Here is a 25,619-nt window from a genome sequence, read left to right as displayed (position 1 = left end):
CAGAGAGGAACATATCCGAACCCAGGGCTTTCTCTGGGGCGTCTCTGGGTGCTTATATCCTAAGGGAAAATGGAGAATGGCTAACTGTTACAACCATCTTTTGACAAGAGAAAGGCGACGCCGACTCCTCAAGTCTGACAGTCCTGGTCACCCTACCAAGCGAGCGACCTGAGCCAATAGAAATGAACGTTGAGGGAGAGGAAAATCCCGTGAGAGGCGGAGGAGGAAGACGACTCTCAGCTGCATCTCTAGTCCAGTTGCACCAGTGACTCGGCCTCACCCCTGATTTTTGTGCAGTTAGCCCCTTCTGGAGATTGAAAGAAACTGAAGAAACAGACTTCAAATGTGCCGTGAGAGGGTCTGAGTGGTGCAAGAGGCGGACCGTATGTAGCTGACACCTCTGATGCCCTGTGTCCCACACCATCAGCCCCCTCTGTCTTCAGCTGGAAGTGTAACAGGCAGTTCCATGCAACCTCGGGTTGATAGCATCCCAAGTCAAGTGGGCACCATGCAACTTATCCACTTCTTAAAGCAAGGCTGGGCGTGCTAAGTCGCCTCAGTCGTATCCGACTCTCTGCAACCCCCCGGACTGTAGCCCTCCAGGCTCCTATGTCCATGGGATTCTCTAGGTAAGACTATGGAGTGGGTTGTCATGCCCTTCTCCAGGGCATCTTCCCGACCCAGGGATAGAACCCGCGTCTCCTGTGGCTCCTGCCTTGCAGGCGGATTCTTTACTACTGAGCTAGAGAGGAAGTCTTTTTTAAAAGTACTTTATTTTATTTTTGGCCATGCCCTGCGGCATGTGTGGTCTTAGTTCCCCAACCAGGGATCAAACCTGTGCCCCCTGCACTGGAAGTGCAGAGTCCCAACCACCTGGGGCACCAGGAAGTCCTGTAGGAGTTGCTGTTGAGTTGTTTTTTTTTTTTAATGACCTCAAAGTCTTTCATGCTCCTCTTTTCAAAAAGTGGCATCTCTCTGCTCCTTGTTTTCAGGTTTGGACATGTGACTTGCTTTGGCCAAGGTAATGTTAGCCAACATATCACCAATAGAGGCTTGAAAACTCCTTGTTTGTTGTGATTTATCTTTTCAATAATTTTGTATCCTATGGTGTATAGGTTGCTGAAGCTGAAACTCCAATATTTTGGCCCCTGATGTGAAGAACGAACTCAAGGGAAAAGACCCTGATGCTGGGAAAGACTGAAGGCAGGAGGAGAAGGGGACAAGAGGATGAGATGGTTGGATGGCATCACTGGCTCGATGGATGTGAGTTTGAGTAACCTCCGGGAGTTGGTGATGAACAGAGAAGCCTGGCGTGCTGCTGTCCATGGGGTCGCAAAGAGTTGGACACAACTGAGCGACCGAACTGATGGTTTATAGTCCAATATGGTCGGAAGAGTCAAATAAAAGCATCATCACCAAAAACTTGAAAGATGCGTGGATGGTGGTCTCTCCAAAACATTCATTTGATTCACCTGTCTGGCATGTACAGGACACGTAGCCTAGATGAATCACGGCCGATGCTGATGGGCTAATGTGAACTTAGGTGTAGTTCCAATTGTAGCTGACATGCTGGGCATGGTTAGTTTTTAGCTGAAGCAGACTGACCAGCCCTCTGGAATGTGATATACAGCTGTTGATTCAGTGAGTGGTTTAGTCTCAATACTTATGAAGACAGAGAAGCAAAAGCAACTCAACTCTATGCACCAAGGAGATCAATACCCCTCCTCATCTCGCCTCAGCTCCGAGTTACTAATAACTCTGCTGCCCTCTGTCCATGGTCAGGAGAGCTCTAATCCTCTTGATATTGTGCATGATGGCATGCTAGTTCCAGGAGAAGGAAATGGCAACCTATTCCAGTATTCTTGCCTGGAAAATCCCATGGACAGAGGAGCCTGGCAGGCTACAGTCCATGGGGTCACAAAGAGTCGGACACAACTCAGCAACTAAGCGTGCACGCATATGCTAATTCACTAGTACGTTGATGACACTGTGCTAATGGGATCTGTTAAACAGGAAGACGCAGGTACTTTGGATATTCTAGTGGGTCTTCTATGTGCCAGATAAGGGAAAGTAAAGATTACTCCATGGACTGGCACAGCAGCAAGTTGGTCAGGTCCAGGGGTCTGAGCATGCCGAAACACCCGCTAAGGGGAGAGAAGGAGTGGAAAGAGCGCTGCCTCTTGTGTCTCCACCACCGAGGAAGAGGTGCAGCTGGGTCAGGGGCTCTTGGTATATTGGAGGCTGCAGATAGTGGTGTCACAAAACCACATCATTAAACGTTGTTGTGTCTGTCCCAGGCTGTTAACAGGGGTGCTCTTAGCCAGGAGTATCTGAGGCACTGGCTGCGTGCTGTTACAGTAAACACCACAGGCCTTCTGCCACCAGGACCAGTGCTGTGACTGGGCTGGCCTTGTGTTTCTTGTTATGATTGCAGGACACACGTCAGCAAAAACCCCTCAGGGAACTTTGAGGAACAAGCTTTATTACTCACAGGTCCTGGAGGGTGCACAGCACACCGAGGACCACACAGGTTGTGGGAGAGAAAGAGACAGACAGAGAACGTGGGGGCTTGCCCTTGTCGTGGTCCAAAGATGGAGTCTGGGGTTGCATGGGTCACTCGTCATTGAAGCACGAGAGCAGGAGTTAGGGTTTAGTTTTCCTCCACGTTGTCAGTTTTCTAGATTTCCCACAGTGTTCCGAAAGGGGAACTTCTTGAGTGTGGCAGGCCTAGTTCCTTAACTTGCTGTTTTGATAGTAGCTGTTTCATACAGCTGGTAATATGTTTATTTAAAATGGATGTCTTCTGAAACAGATGCCTCAGCACTTACATTGCAATCAAAAGTTTAATGTTATGTACTTATATTACACATGTCTTCCCAAAAATATAAACCATTAATTCTTTTAAGTGCATTATTCTCCTAAATTTCATGTAAAACAAGATTTGGAGTTCCAAACCAAAGTTACAGTAATACTAGCTTTGCACTAGAAACTGTTTGTTTTCGTTTTTGTTTTTGTTTTTTAGTGTATCCATCACTTAATTCGGTAGAAAACAAGCAAAGGTACAGGTACCAACCACTCTTACAATAACACTAGCTTTTATAATTGCTCATGTATTTACCTTTACTGGGATCTAAACTTCTCCATGTGGCTTCACCTGGGATGACTCCTTTGGGCATCTCGTGCAGGTCAGGTCTAGTGGTCATGGAGTCTCTCAGTTTTGTTTGTTAGGGAGTATGATCATTCCTGGTCTTCCCAGGTGGTGCTAGTGGTAAGAATCTGCCTGCCAATGCAGGAGACATAAAAGAAGCAGCTTTGATCGCTGGGTCAGGAAGATCTCTTGGAGGAGGCCATGGCAACCCACTCCAGCATTCTTGCCTGAAAAATCCCGTGGACAGGGGAGTCTGCTGAGCTACAGTCCATGAAGTCACAAAGAGTCAGACACAGCTAAAGCCACTTAGCACACACGCACATGTTCATTTCTCTCTCACTTTTGAAGGACAGTTTTGCTGGATATACGACTCTTGGTTGACAGGTTTTTACATTTTAGCATTTGCATATATCGGCCCACTGTCTTCTGGCTTACAAAATTTTATATATATATCTGGCTGTGCCAGGCCTTAGCTGCAGCATGTAGGATCTTTAGTGGTGGCATGTGGGACCTAGTTCCCTGACTAGAGATGGAACCCGAGCCCCCAGCATTGGGAACGCAGTCTTAGTCACATGGCCACCAGGGAAGTCCCATGGCCTCCAAATCTTCTGGTGAGAAATCTGGTGATGGTCTTATTGAAAATCCCTTGTATGTGATGATGTGATGATTCACTTCTCTCTTGCTGTTTTCAGGAGAGTGAAAAAGCTGGCTTGAAACTCAACATTAAAAAAAAAAAAAGATCATGGCATCTGGTCCCATCACTTCATGGCTAATAGAAGGGGAAACAGTGGAAGCAGTAACAGATTTTCTTTTCTTGGGCTCCAAAATCCCTGCAGAGAGTGACTGCAGCCATGAAATTAAAAGACACTTGCTCCTTGGAAGGAAAGCTATGCAAACCTAGACAGTGTATTAAAAACCAGAGACATCACTGTGCAGACAAAGGTCTGTATAGTTAAGCTATGGTTTTTTCAGTAGTCATGTACAGATGTGAGAAGTGGACCATAAAAGAGGCTGAGTGCCAAAGAATTGATGTTTTTAAATTGTGGTGCTAGGGAAGACTCTTGAGAGTGCCTTGGACAGCAAGGTCAAACCAGTCACTCCTAAGAAATCAACCCTGAATATTCATTGGAAGGACTGATGCTGAAGCTGAAGCTCCCATACTTCGACCACTCGATGTGAAGAGCCAACTCACTGGCAAAGACCCTGCTGCTGGGACAGACTGAAGGCAGGAAGAGCAGGGAAAAATTGGATGAGATGGTTGGATGGCATCACTGACTCATTGGACATGAATTTGAGCAAACTCTGGGAGATAGTGAAGGACAGGGAAGCCTGGCCTGCTGTAGTCCACGGGGTTGCAAAGAGTCAGACATGACTTAGCAGCTGAACAACAACAAATTGTACTTTTCAGCCCCAGAATTTTGGGGAGGAGGGAGTTCTTTTCAGGTTTTCTCTTTGCTGGTATTTTCATTTTGTTCCCGCATTGTTTCCTTGACTTTCTTAGCCTCTTCCTGTCTTTGAGCTTCTTTAAGATAATTGTTTTAAAGTCTTGGTCGAGCTTATCTGCCATCAGGTCTTTTACAGAAATAGTTTCTGTTGGTTACTTTTCTCCTGTGAAGGGGCCGTATGTTCCTGTTTCTTTCTATGTCTTGCGATTTTTTGGTTGTACAGTGGGCATTTCCAATCGTAATGTAGTAGAAAATCTGGAAATCAGATTTTCCTCCTTCCCCAGGGTTTTCTGGGTTTTGTTATTGTTTTTCCTTTTATTGTTGCAGGCTGCCTCTGTGCAGAGGATTAGCCTGAGGTGTGAATATAATATCTTTGTGAGTCTTTCCTGAGTATGTTCTGTCACTTCCGAAATTTCCCCCAACTATGCAGTTCAGGCTCCTAAAAATGGAAAAAGCAAAAAATGAAGGTGGGAAGGGCAATGGCTCTTTGAGTCCTCCGCGAGCCGCTTTAGCTAGCGGGGGCGGGTCCTAGCGGGGGCGGGTCCTAGCGGGGGCGGGTCCCGCAGCTGGAGAGGGAGGCGCGCAGCCACGATGGCTGCCACCGCTTTGTGCACCTCTGTGATCAGACACAGCACCAGTGATCAGAGCACAGGTGCCCAGGATTTGGAAGGCAGAGTCCTTTTTGCCCACCTAAGCTCCCACCTGCTATGTGCAGGCCGCTCCAAGAACATATAAATGGCTAGCTGCCAAACGCCTGGGAGAGGAGGATGGGTAGCCGCTACTGTGCTAAGAGCTGAAATTGCCCAAAACTAATCACCAACCAAAATTTATCATCCAAATATTCCAGAACTTGCAAAGAACTTGCAAACCTTCAACAGACTCCAGAGTTCCAAAATAATTGCTTCAGAAACTCCATCCATGTGATTGTTGTCTAGGTGGGGAGACAGAGTTCTTGTTCTTCTTCTATCATCTTCCCAGAATCTTCTCCAAGGTGTATTTTGTACAGAGATTATGCAATGCACATATATATGTATGATGTCCCCAAATGCAGGATTGTTCACTCAGAAAATCAAAGAAACTGAAAGCCCTTTAGAACAAATGATACAATCTGATAAACTCACTGATTAGAAAACAAATGTCTGTACAAAACTCCTTAGATTAACACTTTTTGCTAAGGACCGTATAAGATAATTTTTTATAGGACAAGGTCTGATTCACAATATTGGCTAAAACCATGAAAAGCCTAGTAACAAGTTTGAAAAGAATTGTTTAAGACCTATATGACAGCAACTCAGTAGAGAATGCTTAAAATTAAAAATCAAGGAGGAGGACCAGAATTCACAGGTAGAGTGAAAGAGGCTGCCTGTGGGGGGGGGGGGGTTGGGGTTGGGGGGGGTGGGGGGGGTGGGGTTGGGGGGGGCTCGGCACATAGCAGGGGACAGAGAATTGACTTGAGCTTAGAACTGTTATTTGACTTTTGAACGATAGTTGCCTTGCTGTCCTGGTAAAAATATAAATTGAAACTTAAAAATTTCACAGGACAGAACAAATTGGTGAGGAAGTTACAAGATAATTTTGAAACCATGGAATACATTTTTAAAAATAAATATTGAAATGTCCTTGAGAAATTTTGTGCTAAGTTACAGTCACACCAATGGTGGGTGCATGTCTTAATTCCCAACACTTTTCTCATGTAACCCTGGGAGTGAGTGTCATCTAAGGAGTGAGGCACCTAGGGCACCAATTTTATGTGCAGGCTTGGTATTTGCGTGATCCTGAGATGAGCACCTCTTTAAGTTTTGTGTCCTGGTGCTTCACTGTTTGATCCTGGTCCTACCCCTGACTGTGTCCCTGGGCAACTGCAAAGATTACTGCCACCATGAAGACTTGAAAGAAGCAGGAATGGGAATGCCTATTACGTTCCCACACACCTGACTAGCCAGCTTAGCCTGTGCAGATGTTGGATGGATCTGGGAGAAGGACTCTGGACTGTGAGAAATGGAATCAGGCGGTGACTCCACTTGTATCTGCTGTCCCAGATGTAGCAGGTTTACTGGGGCAAATCACAACGGCCCTGGCACTAGGCATGTGACTATTAGACTCGTCACTGTCTTCTTTTCTGTACTGATTATCAGGGACCGTCAGAAACAGTTTGCTTTTACCTGGCAGGACCAGCAGTATACCTTAACAATCTTGCCTCTAAACTATGTAAATTCTCCTGCTCTCTGCCACAGTATATTCCACAGAGATCTCTACTATCTTTCTTATTATTTGTAACGGGTGCTTTTTTAAATGTTGAAGAAAACATTTAATTTGCATATGAGTCACCTAGGAATTCTTCCTTTATGAATTCTAATCCAGAAAGTCTAAGGCAGGCATTCTGCATTTCTAAAAATGTCCAGGGGAAGGCCACGCTGCTAATCTTTTGTCTACTCTGATAGTATCAAGGTCTTAACACACTGACTTTTTAAAATACACTCACACAAAAACACAAAAATTTTCTGTTTTAATCTATGCTTAGCTTACTTTTTGCAGAAAGAAATTCTTTTTTACATTGTGGTAATGTATGCATAACATAAAATGTCCCATTTTAACTAATTTTACGTATACAGTTTAGTAGCACTGAATACATTTATGCTGTTATGCAACCATCACCACCAACTATCTTGAGAATTTTTTTCCTCTTGCAAAACTGAAACTCAGTTCCCATTAAATAATAACTCCCCATTCCCTCCTCATCCTAGCCCCTCACAACCACCATTGTATTTTTCATCTCTATGAATTGATCTTATTCAACTGATCATTACAACTGGTCGGCCATATTGATGACATCATGCTGATTAGATCTGATAAAGAGGAAATAGGAAGTACTTCAGATACGTTAATAAGATACATGTGAACTATAGGATGGGTGATAACCCCTCCCCCACCAAAAAAATTTAGGGGCCTGTGATTTTAAATTTCTGGGAATTATTTGATCTGGAGAATTTTAATACATCCCTTCTAATAAGAAAGGCAAATTGCTGCATGTTTTACCAGCTACTGTGAAAAAAGGGCTTCCCTTGTGGCTCAGCTAGTAAAGAATCTGCCTGCAATATGGAGCCCTGGGTTTGATCCCTGGGTTGGGAAGATCCCTTGGAGAAGGGAAAGGCCATCCACTCCAGTATTCTGGCCTGGGGAATTCCAGGACTGCATAGTCCATGGGGTCACAAAGAGTTGGGCATGACTAAATGACTTTCACTTTCATGAAAAAAAAGAGGCAAATTCTTGGTAGGTCTTTTTAGACTTTGGAAGCAACACATCTTGGTGTGCTGTGAGATGACCCATCTGCAGAGTTCCCTGCTGGTAGCCAGTTTCAAGAAGAGACCAGAGCAAGGGAAAGCTCTGCAGGTGGAGGCCACTCTTCCACACAAGCCACTGTACCTGTTGTGTAGATTACCACCTATAATCCGGCAGATCCAGTGATGCTCAAAATACTCATGACAGCATCCTTAGGAAAAGCACAGCCAGATCTCTGGAGCAACCCTCCGCTCTCTTCTTCAGCTGACTGTTTTCCTTCTGAGAAACTGCTGGTGTGCATTTGGATTCAGTGGAGAGTGAATCCCCATCCATGGACATCCAGTGACCACTCAGCATGAGTTTCCCATCATGAGCTAAGTGTTGTTTGACCCACTAAGCCAGAAGGTTTGATGTGTCCAGTAGCTTTTCCATCATCGCATGGTCTGAATGAAAGACTCAAGCTCAGGCAGGCCCAGGAGGCACAAGCATTGGATTGGCCAAAAAGTTCGTTGGGTTTTCCTAGAAGATGTTACAAATGAACTTTTTGGCCAACCCAGTAATAAGAGTAGAAAGTGACTCCAACACCAATTCCTGTTGCATCGCCTCGCCTCCCTTCTCTCAGCCTATGCCTGAGGCCTCTTGGGCTGTTGAGTAAGAAACACTCAAGCCTGATTGTCTGCGGGTCTGTGGATACGCTGGTTCTCCCTGGAAGTGCACTGCGGCCCCACTCAGCAGTGACCCTGAAGGGTGCTGGTGAAGGAGCCTCCACCCAGGCTGCAGAGCTCGTAGCAACATGCTTGGCTGTCAACTATGTGTAGAGGGAGAGATGGCCAGAGAGATGGATTTACTCTAATTTAGACAGTGGCTAACACTTTGGCTGGAGGACACCAAAGAGAATTGGGAGTTTCTGACAAGAAAGCCTGGGGAAGAAGTGAGTAGATGGACCACCTCTCAAAGTGGGTGCAGACAGAGATCTGTCCCCCGTGTGAAAGCTTATCAAAGGGCATCCGCTTCGGAAGCGATTCGTTAATCAGGTGAGAGGACTAAGGTCTGTGTACTTGTCATCAACCTCTGTCATAGTTTGCTCCAGCTTCCTTAACAAAGTGCCACAAACTGGGTGAACAACAGCAGTATGTGTCTCACAGTTCTGGAAGCCGGAAGTCCAGGACTGAGTTGCTGGGAGGGTGCTCCTTCTGAGTGCTGGCAAGAAATGTGCTCGTGCTTCTCGCCTCGCTTCTGGAGGCTCCCTGGGGGCCTTTGGTGTTCCCGGGCTTGCAGGAGCATCGCCCCAATCTCTGCTCTCATCTTCACATGGCGTTCTCCGTGTATGTGTGTGTGTTTCCAGCTCTCTCTTAAAATCTACATATTGATGTCCTTTTGGCTGTGCTGGGTCTCAGTTGTGGCATGCAGGTTCTTTAGTTGCACTGTGTAGGGCTTAGTTGCTCCATAGCATGTGGGATCCTAGTTCCCGGTCCAGGGATCGAACCCACGTCCCCTGCATTGGAAGGCATAGTCTCAACCACTGGACCATGAGAAAAGTCCCTCACCTTTCTGCTGATATAAGATCAGCAGTCATATTGCGCTGGGACCCACCCTAATGACCTTATTTTAGCTGATTACCTCTGTAAAGGTGGTGTCTCCAAATGAGGTCACTTTCTCGGGTACTGGGCATCGGGACTTCAATATGAAGTGCGGTGGGGGGACACTGATCTTGCTGCGTGGCCTCCGGGAGGGGCTGTGGCATCCCACTCCCAGAGTAGCTGTGGGGGGGGCTCCTGGTGACTGTCAGCCTCGCCAGGCACTGTTGTCACCCACACACTTGGGGTTTGGCAGTCTATTCTTTTTAAATATTTTTAATTTTTTGACCATGCCGTGTGGTCAAAAAATGACCAGGGACCAAACCCGTGACCCAAGGGACCCCAAACCCATGACCCCACAGCAGAAGCTCTGAGTCTTCGCCACTGGACCACCAGGGAAGATCCGGGAGATCGGGGCAGCCTAATGAGCCACCCTCCCTTCCTGCGCATCTTTCAAACCAGAAACCCCAGCCTTCCCCCCAGGACTCCCCTGGCTGCCAGGAGGCCCCGCGGTCCCCGTCGGGATGGGAATGAGGCTTCCCCTGCCTCCCTGCCCTGGGCCAGCCTCACCTCCCCGTCTCAGCCCTCACAGACCAGGCCTCTCCCTGGGCACCCTGGCACTCCTCGAGGGCGCCCTGGCCTCCCTGCGGCACCCCCGCTCTGCCTACAGCAGCCAGAGTGTTCTTTCCGAGTCACAATCACAGCAAACGGCCTCTCCAAAGTCCCTAGTGCTCCCCCCTTTACAGTGAGTGAGTGGAGTGAGTGGAGCCCAACGCCCAGCCCCAACCAAGGCCCTCTCGGCGCCAGCCTGCCGCTTCGGGGGGGGGCTTGCTTGACTCCCCACTCCCGGCCAGCCCTGCCTTGAGCTCTTTCTTTCCCTAAAACCCGAGCCCTTCCCCGGTCCTAGGCTGTTTCCCTTGGGGCACTGCCCCTCCCCGCTCTGCGCACACGCGTGTGCCCCCTCCACAAGCCCCCGCCTCCCAGTGAGTACCGCCCTGGCCACAGCGGGACGGCCCCACCCCCATATCCGCTGCATCACCCCAGGCCATCTGCCCCGCACTTGAACCTGGACTGTTTATTAACTTGCTCCCTGTTCCTTCCGGGCCTCCAGGGATGTGAGCCCTTCAGGGAGAGCCCGGGCCACCCTCCCCACTGCCCCCCTGCAGGGACAGGGTGGGGTTGGAGGGTCCCATCCACGCTTGTCCCACCGCTGACTGTGGCCTCCCTGCCAGTTCACAGGAGCCTGGATGGGGCCAGGGCGACCTGCCCTCTGTCCCCTCTGCCCAGTGACCCACTCCTCGCCTCTGGGGCGAATCCTTCCCTTAAAGGAATTTTCCTTCTGTGACCAGGAAGTTACTGATGCAGAGCCCTTGGTGGAGGGGCCCGAGCTGGTGACCCCGCGGGACCTTAGCGGCTCTCCCCCTCCTACAGGGACAGCATGGATGGCACCCCCCACAGCGCCAGCATGGAGTCCACCTGGCCCGCTCCCCGACCCCAGGGCCCCGTCTCTGACCGCCTCTGTTCTCCTTGGACCCTGGCCCACCCTGCTGCAGGGAGGCTGGGGGGGTGCATCTCAGCACACTTTGCATTTTGGGGCCCAAATCCATTCTCTTTGGTCCATGAATATCTGCCTGGATCAGAAAATTTCCCCCTGGTCTTCAGCTTCCTTGAGCTCTCCCCTCCCCCTGCCCTCTCCTCCCATGCTCCACAGGGGGAACTCGGCGGCCATCCCCTACCCCGAGGCTCCAACCTGCCCAGGGCCCACACTTGGAGCTCAGCCTGGGGTGGCCTGTCCCTCCCCTGGGTGCTCCCCACGATCAGTGGGTCCATCCTACCCGAATCTCATCCCAAACGGCCTTCCTTCAGGCTCCAGCCGCTGATGTCCAGGCCTTTCCAGCTGGACCCCAGACTCCGCCCACCGTCAGCATAGTCATCCCTCCCCCGCCCCCACCCCGACAAGCCTCCAGCTCTCTGGAATGAGTTCACCAAGGTTCCCCTTTGCCTCCCAGGGACTCTGCCCTTCTCTAAATCCTGGGCCAGGATGGGGGTGTGGGGGAGAGCTGGGGCCAGCTGTGATCACAGCTGGGCCCTTCGAGGTCAGTTCTAGGAATACAAGAGCCAGTTCCCACTGGGCCCGATGCATGGAGCTAAAATGTCGCCGTCCCCCTCTTCTGTAAAGGACTGTAGGGGAAATCAGACAGGTTCGTGATCACCACCTCCAGGTGAGGAAACTGAAGGGTGAAGTGAGGGGCCTTGGCCCACAGCAGACCCTCCCAAAGGTCACGCTCACAGTGAGAGGTGGCCAGGAGGCGCTTGGGGACAGAGTCTGCCAGACCCCACGAGGCTGAGAAAGCCTCTCCCAAGAGAAATCACTCCACAGTCACTTTTGAAATCAGCTTTATATTAAGCTATGAAAACCAAGAGTTTATTCTTAAAAAAACATACAAAAGCATACTATCATAAAATAATAACATCAAACCTGCAAACTTCTACAAATGAACAAAGGCCTTCGTGAACCATTTACACAGGCCAATTTCTGGCCACAGTACCTGGAAAGAGGGGGACAAGTCCAAGAGAGCCGGCTACAAACCCAGTCACAGAGGGGCGTTCCCGCAGGCACAGGCAGGGTGGGTCATGCCTGAGGCTCAACTGCCCCAGGCCGAGGAGGGTGAGTGAACCTTTGCTTTCCTGGGGAGGATAAGGCACGCTACAGGGCAGGGGATGGGTGAAGGCTGTGGTGGGCAAAATAATGTCCACCCCATAAAGATGCTCACATCCGAATCCCTGGGCCACTGACTATGTTAGTTTCCACAGCAGAGGAATTAAGGTTGTCAGGTGGAATTAATAATCAGCTGACCTTAACATCAGAAGAGGATCCTGGAGTGCCTGGGTAGGTCAAAGGTCATTGTCTGGTGGGTTAAAGGTCACCACCGGGGCCTTAAACTGGAAGAGGGAGGTAGGAGGAGAAGGCTGAGATGCAAAAAGGATTTGACAGGCCGTTGCTGGTTTTGGAAATGGAAGGGGGCCACCAGCCAAGAAACTTGGGAGGCTGGCCTCTAAAAACTGGAAAAAGCAAGGAACTTCCCTGCCAGAGCTTCCCGAGGAACCGCCTGCCTCAGCCCACCACACCCGCGTCAGACTGCTGACCTCCAGAACTGAAAGCAAGTTCTTGTTTTAGGCTTCCAAGCTGTGGAAGTTTGTTAGATTGGCAACAGGGAACTGACCCAGAGCCAAGGGGTCAGAGGTCAAGATGGCCCTGCCCCGACCTCAGCCTGACTTCCAGGGGAGGACCCACAGAGGCATCCCTGGGTCTGCCCCTTGTGAGGGGAGGCAGAGCCGGAGAAACCCAGCAGGTCCTGGCCCTCCCAGGCCCATCCTCAAGGGACACCGAGGGGAATGAGAGGGGTCGGGGGCTCGGACACTGGCTTTGCCCCACTTGCCCTGTCCTCCAAGGCCCTTTTCCAGTCCCCCCACCTTCCCAGACAGGAGCTCATCTTCCCCTTTCTCCTCCTCCAGCTCTTCCTTCTGCTCCATTCACAGGCTGAGGCCGGCTCGACACAGCCCTGGACCAGAGCAGGCAGGAGGGGTGAGGCTCGGGCCCGCTCAGGAGCTGGGGAGGCCGGAGACCCAGCCTGAGCAGGGCGGTCCTCAGACAGGTGTGGCAGGACCTCGCGGACAGGCGGTGATCCCGGAGCTGGGTCCTCGAGCCACATACCCTCCTGACCCCTCCTTAAGGGCGTGCAAGCTCCACTCTCATCCACAGAGCTTCCCTCAACGGCTCCTGCCCCACAGGAGGGGTCATCAGGACACAGCTGTTCCAGTTCCAGCGGCTCAGGGGCCCACTCCTCAGCCAGGCCTGGGCAGAAGCAGCAGCAGAAGGCAGGACACCCGGAGGGGCCGCATGGGGCTGTGACGCTGGTGCTGGTCTGACAGCCCCTAAACAGAGTGGTGTCCCATGCTCGGCAGGCGCTCCTAAGGAGGTTAGGACACGGGAAAAGATAACCAACCTTTATAAGCGAAAATAGAGCCTTGGAGGGCTCGTGTGCCCCCGTGTTGCTGTCCAGAACGCTCCTGATGCTCTTGGTGTCACTGCTGGACAGGTTCCCCTTGATGGCCAGGATGGCACTCAGGTGGTCTTTGCTGGCAAAGAGAGGGTCCCATCACTCCGGCCTGCTCACCAACACCCCTGTTCACACCCCTTCCCAGCTCCCCAGACTCCTGGGCTTCATGGGCAGCCAACACCCCTGCCCATGAGCATGCCCCACTCTGCTTAACCCACTGCGCTCCAGCGGCACGGGCCACAGTGGCGCCAGAGGGTGCCAAGCTCCTGCCCAGTCTGGCCTTTGCACTGGCTGTTCCTCCCAGAATGCTCATCCCCAGGCCCTTGAGGTAACCAGCTCCTTCTCACCCCTTAGCACTTGGCTAACATGTCACCTCCCATCAAGAAGCCATCTGCCAGTACAGGAGACATGGGTTCCACCCCTGATCTGGGAAGATCCCAAATACCACCAAGCAGCTAAGCCCATGGACCACAGCTACTGAGCCTGTGCTCATGAGCCCTCAAGCCCGCGCTCTGCAATAAGAGAAGTTACTACCATGAGAAGCCCGGGCACTGCAACTCGAGATCAGTCCCTACTTGCTGCAACTAGAGAAAAGCTCACGCAGCAGCAAACACCCAGCACAGCCAAAAGTAAACAGTAAAATTTAGAACAAGTCACCTCCCCAGAGAGGATTTTCCAGCTCTAAAGTCAGGACCTCCCGCCACTCACAACCTTGGTTAAACAATCTTTAAAACTTGCAAATAGTACTCCTTCGCCGGATGACCTCATCATTGCTAACCCTCATCTGACTGTCTGTCAGAAGGCCTGGTGTGCCTTGTACCTCCTTGCATCCTGGTGCCTAAACAGAGCAGGGTAGCTAGTAGGAGACCACTTGATAACTGCTGGCGGGCTGGGTGGATACAAGGATCGGTGAATGGATTGACGATAGGGGGCCAGGTGGATGACTAGATGGGTGGATGGATGGATAGATGGAAGGACGGACAGATGGGTAGATGAGTGTGTGACCAGATGGCTGGATAGCTAGATGGGCGTCCAGATGGGTAAGCAGGGGCCTGTATGATGGGTAGATGGACAGGTGAGTGTGTAAGTAGATGGCCGGCTGAACAGGTGGACCAGATCAGCCAGCAGCTGGACCAGGCTATACTGGGACAGGCCGACCACACCAGAGAACTCAACCCACAGAGACTGCTGCCCTGGCTCACCAGATCCTCAGGCAGTCAGGGATTGAGCCTCCACTCTAGAACAGAGGCCCCAGGACACAGGTCAAGCCTCGGAGGACCCCTAGGCTGACCGGCGGACCCCAGCTTCACTACGGACGTGCCACGGCCTCCAGCAGGTCCCTGGTCCCTCTGGTCTCGGATCCCCCTCTGAAGGAAAGGCTCATGCGGTGTGGAGCCGGATGCCTGGCTTTGTTGTCTCGGCTCTATGACTGACCAGCCACGTTACCCTGGGCACATTCGTCACACCCCCCAGGTCCCATCTGGACGATGGAGGTGAAGAATGTCAGCCCCAGCAGGCGGCAGCGAGGACCGAGTGAACAGCCGCTGTAAAGATCTGGGTACAGTGGCCAGTATCTATCTGCGCTCTGTCCACCCTCAGGGACTCACTCTGCACACCCTCAATGCTCCGAACGCAGCAGGGAACCACGGGACCACGCTGCCTTCCCTGGGTCCTGGAGGCCCCAGCTCTCACCTGAAGTCAGGGTACAAGATGGCGTACATGGCCACCTTGATCTTGATGGCACTGGGGTCTTGCAGGCGAATGATCTCGGCAAGCGTGGGGAGGGCGTGGTGCAGCCAGGTGGCCCGGGAGCCCTGCGGGCACAGGCTTGTTGAGAGAGGCTGGCCCTGCCCGGAAGCGCGCCCGGGGGCCCAGAGAGGCTTGGGTCGGACCTCATCAGGTTTGGAGAGGCCCAGAGGGGCTATCCTACCCGTGAAGAGCTTGGAGCAGGAGGGCAGCCCCCCACCACGGGAGGATGGGGGGTGGGCGGGGCTTACGCTCTGGGCGCAGAACTGCTGGATGTGCTGGGCGTTGGCCTGGACGAGCCCCGCCAGCTGCTGCTGCTGCTCCGCCGTCTTGAGGACCAGGCGCCGCTTGCAGAGGCGGGTGATGTACTCCTTCACCAGGTGCAGGTGGACTGCCTCCAGGAGCTCCTGGGTGGGCAAGTGAGCAGGGCCATGGGAACCCACCACCTCCCTGAAGGCCAGGTCCAGGGAGGGGCGGATGCCAGAGCGAAAAAGCACATCCGGGTGTGCCCACACACACGCCTGCCTGCGTGTCCCCCCACCGGCAGCCCAGCACCCCCTCACCTCCTGGAAGCAGTCCTGCAGCTCTGAGAACTCGGGCATCCTCTTGTCCACGATGGAGAGGATTTCCTCCAGGGTCTGCTGGGGGGCAGCCCAGCGGGTCTGCGTGAACCTCTTGAACAGCGGCTGAGAGAGAGGGTTAGGCTGTGTGGCCACACCCGGCAGAGGAAGGGCCTGCCCAGTAGACACGCATGCACAGACACACACGGGGCCAGGACAGGGGTCGGGTTATATTAAAGACTCCTCGGGCGCTCCAGCAGGAAGTGGAGGCCGGGTCTGCGTCCCCTTCTCCAAGGCTGAAAAGCCGAGACTGCCATCTGCCTGCCTTGAGGCCTTCTCCACCATCCTCCTCCTTAAATAAATAAATTTCTGCATAAACAAAGCCTGGTGTTTGGCTGGGCCTATGATGATGATGACCTTGCCGAGTCATCCAGAGTCGTCCAGGGTCACCGCCTGGCTACCCTGAGCCACGGGGCACTGGGGTGAAGGGGGCTCCCCCGGATGGCAGGCAGGAGTGCCCCCTCTTCCTCCCTTAGGACCCCGCCTCATCCTGTGGTACAGGCACTAAGGGTTTCTGGGGATGCCCTGGCCCCTGCAGAAGTGGCGGGAGCCGCCAGAGGCTCTGAGCGTCCCGGCTGAGAGGCAGGGTCTGGCACAAGGGCCTGGGGACGTCAGGGGAAACTACAGGCAAACTTAGGACTAGGTGGAGTCCAAACAGGGAGGGGCGCTGAGGCCTCTCGTCTGCACCCCAGGGCCCTAAGTGGCCCTCTGAGGCCAAGCCCGAGGCTGAAGTAGGGGGTGACGTCAAGGGCGGGCCATGGCCCCATCACAGGGGCCACCAGCCTCCCTGCGGCTGCCCCGTGCCGCGCCTCCTCAAGCCAGGTCTTCGCTTCTGCCGCCCACCCCCTCATCCCACCCTCCCAGGCCCTCCCACAGGCCCCCCAGCACTAGACTCAGCACGTGCCACGCGGCAGGAGCCTGGACTACCTTCAGGTCCCCAAACAGGCTCTGGAGCAGGGTATCAAAGCCACGGCTCTGGAGCGCATTCAGGGGCCTCAGCAGGGAGCTCCGGAGGTCTGGCCTTGTCTGCCACTGCTGCTCCACGGACGTCCTGGAAGCACAGGAGGCAGGGAGGTCACGCCAGCCCCATCCAGCCTGCAGCCCTAAACCCAGAAAGCCCGGGAGCCCCAGGCGAATCTCCCTAAACCATCGCTCTAGAACCCTCCCTGGCTCCCCTGTCCCAGCGGGAGCAAGACCAAGGCACTCCATCCAGGCTCCCTAGGCGGGACCCAGCCTTCCCACCTAACACCCGCCTAACACCACATCCTGTTCTAAGCGGGACCCAGCCTTCCCACCTAACACCCGCCTAACACCACATCCTGTTCTAACTGAGGACAAGTGGCTCAGCCTCTCCATAGTCAGGGTGCTCATGGTTCAATGGACACAGTCACTGTATCTGCTTAACAAGGTTGCTAACAGCATAAATGAAACCCTTTGCGAGAGCGCCTGACCCGCCAGCACTAGACAAATGCTTGCTGTTGCCCCTGTAAGCCCGGGCGTTTCCTCTCCACCTGCTCATTTTAATTCAACATCGCTGCTTAGGCTGCTCCTCCTCCCCCATCCCAGGCACCTCCCCCCCGGCCCGTCCCTCTGCACCCCCGCCCCCTCCCGCCCTCCCCACCACCCGCCGGCTTCCCGGCTCCCCCCCCCGCCCCCCCCCCCGCCCCCGACCAACGCAGGCAGGCAGCCGCAGTAACTCCCCACACTGTCCAGCGCCCTTACCGGAAAGGGAGGCAGTTGTTGATGTTAGCGATGACATTGGCCCTGTAATTTCGCAGCTGTCTGCATCGCTCCAGAAACTCATCAAAGGCGCGCTGGTAGCTGGTGGAAGGGAAAGGGCACACGTAGGAGCAGCAGAAACACTGGGACAAGGGCAGCCTCGCAGCCGCCCGGCCAGCCTCCCGCTCCACACGCGGGCCCCCGCGGCACACGGCGGGCGCAGTAGGCATCCCGGAACTGGCTTCACACGCTCAGCCCGGCGCGGCCAGGGCCCCTGCAGAGCTCCTGGAGAGGGCGCTGCAGAGCCCCAGGCCCCTCTAGACCTGCAGGCAGAAGGGGGAAGGCGGGCAGCCAAGAGAACTCGGGGCGCGGACCGGGGGCATCACCGAAGGGGGGCCAGGGCCTCAGTCCCTTGCGGGGCGTCTTTGCAGTTGGAGGCTGCTCTTCCCGGGGCTTTGCTGAGCGGGGTTGGTTGGGGGGGGTGGGGTCAGATGACCTGAGGCTCTCAGGGCCCAGGTGGGTGGTGCAGGGGGACAAGGACTCCTGCTCATAATAACAGACACCCTAGTGGCCGGGAGGGGGCGCTGGTCTAGCTAAGACCCCCACCTGGGGCCCAAGGGAGGGGCTGGGGCTCTGAGAGAGGGGGCGCCAGGGACCCCTCAGCCCCCAGCCCCGCTCCAGGCATGCATGCCCATCACCCACCTCCTGAGGAACCTGGCCAGCTCTTCCAACAAGAAGGGCTTTATCTGCGTGCCCAGGTCCAGGGTGATGCTCTTGGTATTCTCATGGACCTGGGAGATGAGCTGTAGGGGTAGGGGGTGAAACTGAGCAGAAGCCCGCCTGCTCTAGGGCTGGGGCAGGGGTGAGCGCTGGTAAGACATGGAGCAAGGGGGTGTGTGCTCAGTGGCAGGCGCGTCTGCCCACAGGGATGAGGCCAGTGCAGGCAGGGCAGCGGGCGCTACCTGGATGATGTCGATGGCCAGCTCACTGTGGCAGCGGCCGTCCAGCCTCTGTGGGGCCTCATCCTTGGTCCAGCGCTCTGACTCCAGCTCCAGAGCTCGGGCCATCCACTTCCTCACGATGGCCTGGGGAGGAGGAGGGGCCCGCTCTGGGTAGCTTGAAACCCAGGTGGGCGACACTGTCAAGCTCCCTGACCGCCCGTCCTGTCTGCCCGGCCCCCCTCAGCCCCTCCCAGAACTGGCTCTGGACTCACCACCTCGTTGGAGAGGAACGAGGCCTCCAAAAGCGAGATCTGGGTCTGGGGCAGGAGGGTCCCCAGTCTGACTCCCTGCAGCTCGGGCGACAGCTTGGGGCTGTTGAGGATGTCGCTGTGGGCAGAGGGGCTGGCGTGAGGAAAACCAGAGCTGTCCCCCCCCCGCCCCCGTCCTGGCCAGAGCCCTGCACAGCTCAGTTGCCTTCTCTCCAGTGCCTCCCACCCCTGCCTTCCCCGAACCCCGGATCACCCTGCCTCCGTTCACTCTCTCCCCGCGTCCACTCTTACTCCAGGTTATGCTCCCGACACCCATCAGCCTCGAGGCACCCGGCCAGAGGCACTCCACGGCCCAGCCCCCATCTCCCACCTGGCACACCGAAGGACCCTCCTCCCGGGCTCCCTGCCTTGCCTCCAGCAGTGCCCCCTCCCCCTGTGGCAGCAGAACCGCATTTCCGGTCTGATGGCCCTGCTCCGAGGGCTCCCCCTCCCCTTCTCACCCTCTGTCTCCTTCCCACCATCCCCCACCATGCTCCCACTGCATCCCACCAGCCCTTCCCTGCCTTCCCCCATGCCCCCCACCGACTCTGCCGCCCCCAGAGGGCTAGTCCCAGCAGGAGGGGCTGTCTGCCCCTCCCCAACCTCATCCTGGATGGAGGCATATCCACCCATCCTTGTGGCGCTTCCACTGGGTCCCAGAGCCCCCTGGGGACTGCCCAGCCCTGGCACTTCCTTAGGGCCTTTGTCTGCCCGGAGGCTCAAGAATAGCCCTTTCTGCTGCCAGCACCCCTGCCCCACCAGCCTGGATGCGCTGTGTCCCTTTGCTCCCCAGACTTCTGGCCACACGAGCCTCCTCGGAGCCACCCTGGTCTCCCCCTCTCAGGGCTCAGCGTCCCGCTGCACTGACCTCAGGGGGTCCCAGGTTAAAGCCCCAGAGGGCACCGGGACAGGAAGGTGGAGAGGAAGAGGGGACAGGCCCGGCACTTCCTGGTGAGTCAGGACCAACAAGAAGGAACCGGCCTGCCTGGCGGGACTCTCCGGCATCCCCTGCCCCGGGCCAGCTTCCCTGCCCTCCTTGTCTCCTCACTCACCACCCTCACCTGGTCCTTCCTGGGCCCCCGCTGGAGGCTGACCCACCAGCACCAACCGAGACCACTAACATCCCTGAGAGCCTCAGACACTGCTCACACGGTCTACACCTACAGGCTTCCTGCTGGCTTCATTCTACAGGGTGGGGCCAGCCCCTACCAGAACCCCTGAATCGATCCACACTGCAGTTTAAGTCTCTCCCCACCCAGGTTGATCAAATGAGGGACATGCTTGTTGCAGTAAAATAAGGGAAAAAAGATGAAAAAAGAGGTGTCGTGCTGTTTTTTTCCTCCAGTTCTTGACCTGTTCCTGATCTGCCGTCTGTAACTAAGTTTCTTTATCAAAAGATTAAACCTCATTTGAGAATTACATGCTGCACCTATAGTCCCCTCAAAACATTCTGTATCAGGGGCTCAACTTCACAGCACCCTCTCTGCAAACCACCCATTCAAGTTTTTCTCTCCTTCTGCATTATAGAAAGAAAGTCTCAGTACAGTCCACAAAAGACAACGGACCCAACAGCTGGGCCAGCAGACTGCCAGACCCAAATTACCAGGCTACCCAACGCCAGCCTGATGACTGGTTTTGAAACAGCTGAGGAGAAGCACGCAGGATCCTTACGCCTCTGTTCATCTCCAACCACACACTGCGAGCCCCCAGCTATAGGATCCCCTAGGTTCCTCATGGAGCCAGGGACACAGTTCTGGAGGCAGGAGCCTGCTGTGTTCTTGCCTCTGTCTCCAGATTTTCTTATCCAGCTTCGGTGGGCAGAGAAAGCCAAGATACTGGCAGCAACATGCTCAGGGATGCATGGGGTCTGGGTGTATCAGGGGATGCCCGGATCTGAATCCAGTTGGTACCGGGGATTCTCCACGGCAGCACCAGGCGCCTCCCAAACTGGGAGCTCCAGGCCTCGGTGGCCAGAACTCAGCTCTGCCACTGGGGGACACCCTGCACAGTGGGGATTTCCCCAACAGGCCCAGTGCCCCCCATCCCGCCTGGGACTGCTCCCTCGGCCTGCTGGGTATTGAACCACACTGCTCCCAGAAGGCCTCCCAGCTCAGCCTTGGGCCATGCAGGGCTGCTCGCTTAGCTGGGAACACCACCCCGCCTCTCCCTCTCCTGGCCTGTCCTCGCTCCCCCCTGCCTCACTCCCTTACTTCTGTTAGACTGTCAGCGGCCCCAGAGCAGGGCCAATGCCTCCTGCGGCATGTAGAATCCTGCACCTCCTCCTCCGAGCTGGCTTCCTGGGCTGACCCAGGCCAGGTCAGGGCCCCTGCTCCTGGCCACAGCCCTTCCTGACTCTTGATCACAGGCGGCTTCACCCCCTAACCCGGACTGGAAACTCAGGAAAGAAAGATGAGGTCCTTGCCCCCATTCTCTGTGCCTCAGTTTCCCCAACTGTGGGATGCGGCTAAGGCCAGAGAGACTAAGGATTCCCGGGGCAAAGCAGGCCCATCAGAGGCCCTGCCCCTTTGATTCCAGGCCCGCCTGGGCCGTTCTCCCAGCGGACTCCCTGCACTTGGTGAGACCCAGGCCCTGCCTGCCTAGGGAACGCCCGCCCGGCACCCCGCGCCCGAGCTCACTTGGGGTAGAGGTTCTGCACCCAGACCAGCAGCATGGAGGTGTCTCTCGGGCACAGCTCCAACTGCGTCAGGGCCGCCAGCTGGGCCGCGAATTCCGCGTGGTAGCTCTCGGCATAGGCGGCCACCACGCTGAAGTCTGCGGGGGAGAGCGGCTTGAGGCGCTCCACCACGGCCTCCAGGTCCTCCTTCACGGTGCGGCCCATGTGCAGGAAGGCGCGCTCGGCCTCCGTGCGGCCCTCGGCGTCCGCGGCCGGCCGCCGGCTCAGGCGCTCCGCGGCCGCCTGCGCCACGCCGTCCCGCCACAGCTGCAGCCAGCCTCGGGGCCGCGTGGCCGCCAGCCCCGGGCACCCCGGGGGCCCCGCCGCCGCCGCCGCCGCCGCCGCCGCGCGGTCCTGGCGCTCCTGCTCGGCCAGCACGGCCAGCGCCTGGCGCAGCCGCTCGGGCGCCGCTTCCAGCGGCCGGCGCAGCAGCCCTAGCACCTGGTCGCGCAGCAGCGCGTACAGCGCCTCCACCTCGCTCTGGCGCCGCACCAGCTCCTCCTCGCTCGCGAGGCCCGCCGCCGCGGCCTCCTGCAGCTCCAGCTCCAGCGCCAGCAGCGGCCCCGCCGCCTCCAGCCGCCCGCGCTCCAGGTCGGCCTTGAGCTCCTCCACTGCGGCCAGAACACGGCGTTAGCGCGGCCTGGGGTTCTGAGACCCGCCCCCCGCTCTGCTCACCTCCCAGGGGCCGAGACCCCCAAAACATGCGGGGTGTCCCAGCCCGGGCAGGGGACACCAGGCTCAGATCCTGAGATCAGGGGGCAGCAGATGAAAGCAGGGAGGGGAGGCCCTTCGACGCCCACGTGCCCTGCCCCCTCTGTCCCGGCTGATTGGGGCATCCACTGCAATGAGCCCCCATCCTACACAGATCCTGCCCGCCTGGGGAAGGGGCTCCCGCCTACCTGTGGGCAGCTGGGCAGGCAGCCGCGGACTGGACTCAGGCTCACCCTCAGTCTCTGCTAAGCTGGGCTGACCCTTCTTCCTCCCTTTGGTGAAGAAGCCATACTGGGTGGCCAGGACATTCGACTTCTTCGTGCCGGCCTCTTCTTCGTCCCTGTCTGGGGCCACCTCCCCCAGGACCCTGGGGGAGGGGCCAGAGCTCGGCTGCTGGCCCATTGCACAGAGTGAGAACCGAGGTCCAGAACAGTCACAGGGCGCTAGGGGCTGGGCTGAGGCAGGAATCCGGCCGCAGCCCCATCCTCCGTTCTGCTGGGTTCTCCTCTTGAGTCCTGTGGCTTGGGGTCCCAGAGGAACGCGATGAGCAGAAACAGGGCTGCTCCCACTGGGACCACGAGGCAGGCAGGGCCAGACACCGATTATGACCTTGGGGGGGCTCAGGTTTACAGAAACCACAGTGCCCCCTCAAGCCCTTTCCCAGGTTGGAGGGACAAGCGGCCCAAGGAGGCGCAGGCCTGTCTGAGGTCACACAGCAGCTCAGAGAGGAAACTCCAGCTTCGCAGCTCCACCGCACCCGCACCCTTCCTGCTCCCCAACTGGGGTGACGACACCACCACAGAAGCTTCCATTTCCTGGGCCCTTCCTGAGTGCCCATCCCGTCACTCCCCACTGCCTTCCAGGAAGGGTGCTATTTTCCTCATCTCAAGTAACTAGCTCACAGAGGTTTAAAACGCCCCCATGGTCAACAGCCTGGAACTCAGCTCACCAGGCACTGGGCACCGCCACCAGCCAGAGAGGCAGCACCCGCCCCGGCACCTTGACCATGGGGGAAGCCAGGCCCGGACGGGTGGAGGGGAACGCGGCTGACCCTAAGGAAGGGAGCGGGGCAGGGCTGGGAAAGGGGAGCAGAGGGGAAGGGGCCTCCTTGGTAACTGGGGTGACCCATAACAGGGCCTGTCCCACCACCCAAGAGTAAATACACCAAGTTGTGACTCATACAGCACGGCTTCAACTCGCCCCTGCAGCAGCCCTGCAAGGCAGACAGGGTGATCCACCCCTGCAGAAAGGGGAACTGAGGCAGCAGGAGGTGGGGGTTGCTGGGATTAGGCCTGTCAGACTTTACACAGCAGTTTTTGGCAGCAGTTTCTGGCAGCAGTTTTTGGTGGTGATGCAAGATGAACTGCTTCAGACCCTGGACTTTCCCGACCTGGAAACCCAGGCTCTTCTCCTCCACGGCACAGTTTCTGGGAAAAAGCCTTGTTCCACAAACAGTCCCATCAGGGACAGAGCGGGTCACGTGGCAGGAGTTGTGGGAATCCCATTGCTGCGCAGGGCGACCAAGGCCGAGGGCGGAGGGAACCTGCCCCAAACCAGTACCGGGCCTTCCCCTTCCTCTAGTCCGGTGCTGGGACACCTCTCATCGGGGAGCTCTGCCCTCTGCACTTTGGAGAAGGAGGGCACGATGGTGGGGGCTCGGGCACGGAGACCATTTGGGCCCTGGGGCATCCCACCACCTCCATCTATGGCTCCTGATTTTGGCTGAACTGAGCAGTTTGTGGGGGCTCAGTTCCCCTGAGGAGGGATGGAACCCAAGCCCTTGGAAGTGAAAGTGCAGAGTCCTAACCACTTAACCGCCGGGAAGTCCCCCATCTGGGGCTTTAGACACATTGCTTCACCCTTTTGGCCTCAATCCTTTCTAGAAACAGAGCAGACACTCACTTAGGGGGCTGCCAGACAGGGCTTCAAGGAGCGGGTGCATCTAAATAGCAATAACTGCCATCCTGAGGGAGTGCAGACAGGCAGGCTGGGCCTCGTCCTGCACATTTGCACTTTCTCCCGTAATGCTCCCCACGTTATACCAGGAGCTGGGGCCCAGGGAGGTGGAGTAAGCTGCCCGACGTCACACAGCTAGCAAGGTGCAGAGCTGGGCTCCCAGCCCAGAGGTGTCTGAATCCACAGCCTAATCCTTTTTTAAAAAAATTTAAATACAGTTGATTTACAGTTGATCTGCAATCAACTAATCTATATTAATTTTGATTGCCCTGCCCAGTACCAGGCCACAGGCCGGCCACCCAGCGCTCCACACTGGGAGACGGCTGGGGAAGCACCATCTAGCCCAAGGCGGCCCAGTCCCAGCTCCTCCCCCTGGGCCAAAGGACGGTGGCCAGCCATTGACCTCGGTGGGAGGGGGACCCGCTGACCCGCTGGAGGTCCCTAAAGGACTCTGAGGTAGTAAAGGAGGAGGTGAGAGATGGGACAGTGTGGCCCTGGGGACCCTGCAGCCCCCTCTCCCCTGGGGCAGCTATGGGGGCTCTGTGAGGACTGCATCCCGGCCGCCGAGGGGGCCGCCCACGTGTCCAGGGGCCCCTTGAAGTCCAGGAAGGAAGGGGCCAGGGTCAGCAGCCAGGGAGGAGGAGGGAGAGGATGCGCGGGCACGGAGGTGGCAGGCTGGCTGCCCCTCCCGGCGCCCCACCTGCAGGGTCTCTGGCTGATCCCACCTCCCCCTGAGCTCTGCTCCTGCTGGGCACAGCCTCCCAGCATCTCCTGTGTCACAGAGGAGGGGACCCAGCCTCAGAGAGGACTGGGCTGGCTCACCTGCTGCAGGAGACAGCAGCTGAGACCAGAACACCCTTGAGCAGGGTTGGCCCCAGGCTGGGCGGAGGGCCACAGAGGGAACACGCCCAGGTGGAGTGAGGGGGACACCAGGTCCCTCCTGTCGCCCAGGCTGTCTTGGGTCAGCAGATTGGGTTTCCTGTCCTTGAAGCTGAGCGTCCTGCCTTGGGCAGGCTGGCCCCCCGCACCCTCTCACCCCCAGCCTCAACAAGGAGCCACAGGCTCAGGGCCAGAGACAACCCTCCTTCCATAAAGGAGCCCCAGGAAATGTGGGCAATGGTGAAGCCAAGCTGAGCCCAAGGGGGAAGAGCAGGGGGCCGCGCAGGGGGAAGGGGGTGGCCAGGCTAGGTGGGGCCTGGGACCCGTGCTCTGAGGGCACGCAGGATGTCCTGCTGCACAGAGGAACAGACAGTGGGCAAGGCACCCCCCCCATCCCTGGGCACTGACAGGGGCTGGCACATTCCAGGAACACACACATACATGAACACACACACACACGCACACACGCTTCCTTATCAGCCAGACAACCTGGTCCTCAAGTCCGGAAGCAGCTCGGAGAGCCAGCCCTCTCCCTCCCAGTGCTTGGCCCGGACA

The 25,619-nt window shown here is 56.2% G+C and overlaps 1 protein-coding gene across 1 annotated transcript; it reads right to left on the bottom strand.

Moving 5' to 3' along the window:
- Nucleotides 1-12,344: 12,344 nt before the first annotated feature.
- Nucleotides 12,345-24,523, bottom strand: LOC138095034 (tumor necrosis factor alpha-induced protein 2-like). Its single transcript, XM_068990996.1, has 14 exons — nt 24,466-24,523; nt 23,179-23,281; nt 22,418-22,596; nt 21,481-22,129; nt 18,809-18,923; nt 18,558-18,680; nt 18,298-18,398; nt 17,599-17,697; nt 16,804-16,927; nt 15,820-15,942; nt 15,508-15,663; nt 15,203-15,324; nt 13,457-13,589; nt 12,345-12,392 (listed from the first exon to the last, which is right to left on the bottom strand). Exons 1-14 carry the CDS (start codon nt 24,521-24,523, stop codon nt 12,345-12,347), a joined length of 2,133 nt encoding a protein of 710 aa, XP_068847097.1.
- Between the last annotated feature and the right edge of the window lie 1,096 nt (nt 24,524-25,619).

Source organism: Capricornis sumatraensis, chromosome 19 (assembly GCF_032405125.1).
Source record: "Capricornis sumatraensis isolate serow.1 chromosome 19, serow.2, whole genome shotgun sequence".
Classification (NCBI taxonomy): Eukaryota; Metazoa; Chordata; class Mammalia; order Artiodactyla; family Bovidae; genus Capricornis; species Capricornis sumatraensis.
The sequence above is the reverse complement of the archived record's forward strand: the minus strand, read 5'-3'. Positions and strand labels throughout refer to the sequence as shown.